The 4,954-nt window shown below is 40.5% G+C and overlaps 1 protein-coding gene across 1 annotated transcript; it reads right to left on the reverse strand.

Moving 5' to 3' along the window:
* Nucleotides 1-225: 225 nt before the first annotated feature.
* On the reverse strand, nt 226-4,709 carry LOC117361453 (glutamine amidotransferase-like class 1 domain-containing protein 3A, mitochondrial). The gene is made up of 4 exons (XM_033946813.1): nt 4,511-4,709; nt 2,510-2,681; nt 970-1,171; nt 226-486 (listed from the first exon to the last, which is right to left on the reverse strand). The coding sequence occupies exons 1-4, from the start codon at nt 4,616-4,618 to the stop codon at nt 294-296; spliced, it is 675 nt and encodes a 224-aa protein (XP_033802704.1). The 5' UTR covers nt 4,619-4,709; the 3' UTR covers nt 226-293.
* Between the last annotated feature and the right edge of the window lie 245 nt (nt 4,710-4,954).

Raw genomic sequence — 4,954 nt, forward strand, 5'->3', positions numbered from 1 at the left:
GAAAGATTGCTTCTGCCCACTACGCCTCTGGACCACCAGGTTTCCAGTGGCAGAGGAGATACGATGCACAGGGCAGGGAAGGGTGCAGAGCCTAACGGCTCGGCGGAGGCCTGCAATAAGTCTGTGAGGGGATTGGGTGGGCGCTGGCCCGAATATAAATCCGGACCCCCATTTTTGGGCCAATTTATCCCGGTTTATATTCAAGTATATACAGTATCATTTTTCTTGTTTTCTTCTAAGCAATATCACTGTAGTTCTGGCCATTGCACAAACAGCATTTTCTTCTCTCTAGGTTAAGCAAGCTTTAATACTTCTTTGACCATATTCCCAATGCCATCAAAGATCTCATGGATAGGGGCATTGCACATGAAAGCACTAGTTGTAACCAGCTTGTTCTTAGAATCCACATGAATTTCGTCTACATGTTTATTTACATGCTTACAGCCCAGCTCCTTCATGGCATCTGCTGTCTTTGCATATGGCCACCTGCAGAAAGAATGAAGAAAATCAGTGCTAACCAGCTCAATCATAAACCTCTCTGACTTCACAGCTGTGCTTTAAACTATAGTTTGCGTTATAAAAATGTTCACATATCAGTCTCCCCTAGTGCTACAGAAAAAAAAAAAAAAAAAGAAAAAAAAAGAGGATGGATTGAGACATCCATATTTTATTTCCATTACTTTAAGTGGAAGTAAAACCCGGATATCTCAATCCGTCCTCTTTTTTTATGGAGCCTTATGGTAACCCTAGTCTCCCACCCTCCTTTCTCAGAGCAAGCGATCAACTCTGCTTTATTATAGTTCTGTATCTTGATTTAAATGAACCACAGGTGTTCTCATGGGACAGCTACAGCACAGCTGTTATCCACAGTTGCTATTATTTAATTGAGTCATATTACTCTTCCCCTTGCCCACAGAAGGACAATGCTGTCTGCCAGCATAATGTATGAGGTTTTAATGCTATACTTACTTTTCGCATTCAGTATCATGACCCACTGTCAGTTCACACCCAGGAATAGTTTTAGCTGCCAGGACTGGAGCGATGCAGCAGAGGCCGATGGGTTTCTTTGCAGTATGAAATGCCTTTATTGTATTTTCAACAGTTTTAGTTACAGTGCAGTCTTTTCCATCCACAGCCCAAGTCGAAAGATTCTTAGCCACACCAAAACCACCTAAACGTACCAAAGAAAGGGCAATTCTTTCAATAAATTCTAAGCTTCACCCCAACCCTTCAAATCCTAACTTAACATAAGAATTGCCATACTGGGACAAACCGAAGGTCCATCAAGCCCAGTATCCTGTTTCCAACCCAGGTCCCAAGTACCTAGCTAGATCCCAACCAGTAAAACAGATTTTATGCTGTTTATCCTAGGAATAAGCAGTGGATTTCCCCAAGCCATCTCAATAATGACCTCTTTTAGGCAATCAGAAGTCCAGTTAAAACCTGGAACCTAAAGAAAACCTTTATTTTTTTCCATCATTTTAAAATAAGTCTGATTACACTTTGCCTTCAAGTATTTCTGCTCTAATCAGTGTATCAGCATAACCGCAAGCTACCAATTAGCACAGGATTAGAGAACAAGTCCTTACCGCCTATGAATGATACGGGGACAAATTTGTCCCATCTCCACAGGATCTCAATATCCCCATCCCATTACCGCGAGTTCTCTCCCTGTCCATGTCCCATTCCTGTAAGCTCTGTCTTAACCACACAAGCCTCGAACACTTATGATTTTTAAAGTGTTTGAGGCTTGTGTAGATGAGGACAGAACTTGCAGGAATGGGGCAGGGACAGAGCTCGTGAGGAAAGGAAATAGGGATAGAGAGATCCTGCGGGGACAAATAAGAACCCCTTTTATCACGCTATGTAAAGGATTTTTATCGCAGGCCACAGTAGTGCAGTGTCCGACACTTATAGGAATTCTATGAGCATTGGAGCTTTTACTGCAGTGGTCTGCGATAAAAAAATCCTTATGCAGCTTGATAAAAGGAAGCCTATGTGTCAGAAAGTGCTCAAGCACTAATTTTGGTCAGTGGCCATGTTTTAATGGCAACATTAATGCATTACTATTAACACAAAGAATAGAAAATCGGCCATTTTACAGCCGGAGTAGAAATGACCTTAGAGCACTGGAAAGACCCATATAAGGGCACCCTAAGGCCATTTATTTGCCATAGCTTAGTAAAAGGACTCTTAGATTAATGGAATGTACCCCAATTTACAGTACCATCACTTCAGATCCCTACCTTCTTGACAAGACAAGTGTTTTTGATCTGGTTTGGACCAGTAATGTAGAGATCCCGGTACAAATCCTCTTTTCTAGAGAGCATGAAATCCAAATTTGATAATGGAGGTGATAAACAACTTTAAGATCCATATAGTAGCATTAGGACATTCATCCTCAACACCAAACTTTGCAATACTCAAAGATCTTAGATTTCCTGAATACTCAAAATATGCAAACCTCACTGGAAATCCACATCTGTAGGTACTACATTGCATACGTTACCTGGAATAATAAGAGCATCCAGTTTATTGACGTTCAGGTCTGCCAGATCTTTGATGTTCCCTCTGGCAATTCTGGCACTCTCCACAAGCACGTTGCGTTTATCTTCTGTAGGCTGCCCCTTTACGTGATCTACGACATGCTTTTGTTCTATGTTGGGAGCGTAAAGCTCTGCCTAAGGAGAAGATAGGAGCCAAGCTTATTCCATGATCAGGCAGGTAAATGATATCTACATAGATATGAAACAATGAGGCATGAATAATTTGCCTCCGTATATACACAAACTTAGCTCTGAGGACACTGTGTACGCATACTAAGGGCCCAATGAATGATTTGTGGCAATATGATTTACACTCACAGGTAATTCCACTACCTTCTTCCATGACTGGTAAGTCCAACAAATCATATACAAGGCCTGATATTAAACAAAAAAAAGCTGAGATCTTAAATTTTGGAAATTAGATGACTATAATTAACCCCTAATTTTCAGCTAAATGTAGTAGCCTACATTTTCAGTTGAAACTTCACCTTTAAGTTATACTCTTAATTTTTAAGAAGTGCCCTTCATTTGCATACAGTTACTAGTGCTGAAAATCAGTGATATGCTCTTAATTTCTCCCCACCTTAACTCCCCACCTCTTGTCACCCAGTTTCTAGTATCCTAATCTAATATATTAATCTAGAATGCTTTAAGAAACACCATATAATTTATTAATGAAGGTGCAGGAAATGCAATCACTAGCAGAGTAATTTTATAATACCATACCTTATTGTTTCTTATACTCTGCAAATGTCAACTGGAAATACATTTTCTGATTATAAAGTGCATTTTGCACCTGGGATATGGCTTTTATAAAATCATGCAGGTGATTACAAGTACTTTTAGGCATTCCTGGTGGTATTTGGGTGGAGTAAGCAATAATTCCCCTCCACCCCATTAAAATAGGAATGATTAAATTCTTTATACAACAGTTAGGCCACCAAAACCTAGTTAAATAAGACCTATGCAATAAAAAATTATAATCAATTTTGCTGCACTTTCTTCCACTAGAGGGCTCTCCAGTACAACATTTAATTTTGGTTTATACTGTATATGGTAACCCTAAAGATCAGTGTTGGAATTATTTTGCCCTAATTTCCTTTCAACTTCTCCTTTGTCTTCCACTAAATTCCTCCTCCTCTTTTTCATATACCTCTATCCTATATTCCCTGTTTATAGTTGCCCCGCCTAATCTCTCCAATTGTTTATTCAGTTTGTGGATAAGAGGTAGTTACAGCAGTCTGCAGGCCCTGCATGAAACAAATACCTCTTTACTACCCATTTTTTATAGGTCCATAAACATCTCCTGGAGAACCCTAGAAAGTCAGGTTCCCAGGATATCAACCATGAATATTCATAAAAATATATCTGCTTGTACAGTCTCCACTGCAATCTCGTGCATGCATATTAATTGCAGTATCCTGAATCTCTGGCTGGTTGGGCTTCCCAAGGCAGGTTTGAGAACTACTGTACTTTTATAGAACATATGGAAACAAATTATTACAAGACATAAAATCAAGCATTTGGGGAAAACCAAACCCCCAAACCTGGTTGGGCTTCCCAAGGCAGGTTTGAGAACTACTGTACTTTTATAGAACATATGGAAACAAATTATTACAAGACATAAAATCAAGCATTTGGGGAAAACTAAACCCCCAAACCAAACATTACACAGTTGTTACAAGTAGAAAATTATGAATGCGGTCTTCTAGATTTTATGGTTTTTATATGCCCCTAAAAACACAATCTAATTCAACCATCAGGTTTCAGTTTAAAACAAACGCTACTAAGCAGCACACTGAGTAGATTGATTTTTGAAATGCTTCTAATGCTTTTTTTTTTAAAGCAGAGATTGCATCGAATACCAGGGCAACAGAACCCCTGAACGCAGCTAATTGGACGCGGGCCTCTTAGGTCTCCGCTGCGGAAAAGAAGGGTTTCTTTTCAGGAAGACCACACCTTACCTGCGCACAGGCCCTGCTGAGGTGGACCAGAACAGCAGAACACTCGTGGATCTCACTGCCGTCGTAGACACCGCAACCGGAGAGGATGACAGCTACTTTCTTGCCCATCGTTTTCAGTTCTGAAGGCACACGGCTCAGCTGAGGAAGGATACCGAGGTAAGCACAGCTCACAGAAGTCTCTCTTCCTTTAACTCAAGAGAGCTTCCTGCCTGAACTTTTATAGCCATATGCCACAGCCCTGAAGGGGAGGAGGGATGGAAGGCGGGTCTCCTTACATCACGCAGCAGTTCCTTCTTACAAGGAAGTTCATAGCCTGCTTCTTGTCTGTCTAGTATTTAATAAGCTTGTTTAGTGTATTGAGCAAACCAGGGGATTTTCCCAGATTGCAGACTGAAATGCTGTGCTCCACGAGAGAGTCTTTTTAATTCAGTAGGTGTGCATTTT

This window comes from Geotrypetes seraphini, chromosome 5 (assembly GCF_902459505.1).
Source record: "Geotrypetes seraphini chromosome 5, aGeoSer1.1, whole genome shotgun sequence".
Taxonomy (NCBI): Eukaryota; Metazoa; Chordata; class Amphibia; order Gymnophiona; family Dermophiidae; genus Geotrypetes; species Geotrypetes seraphini.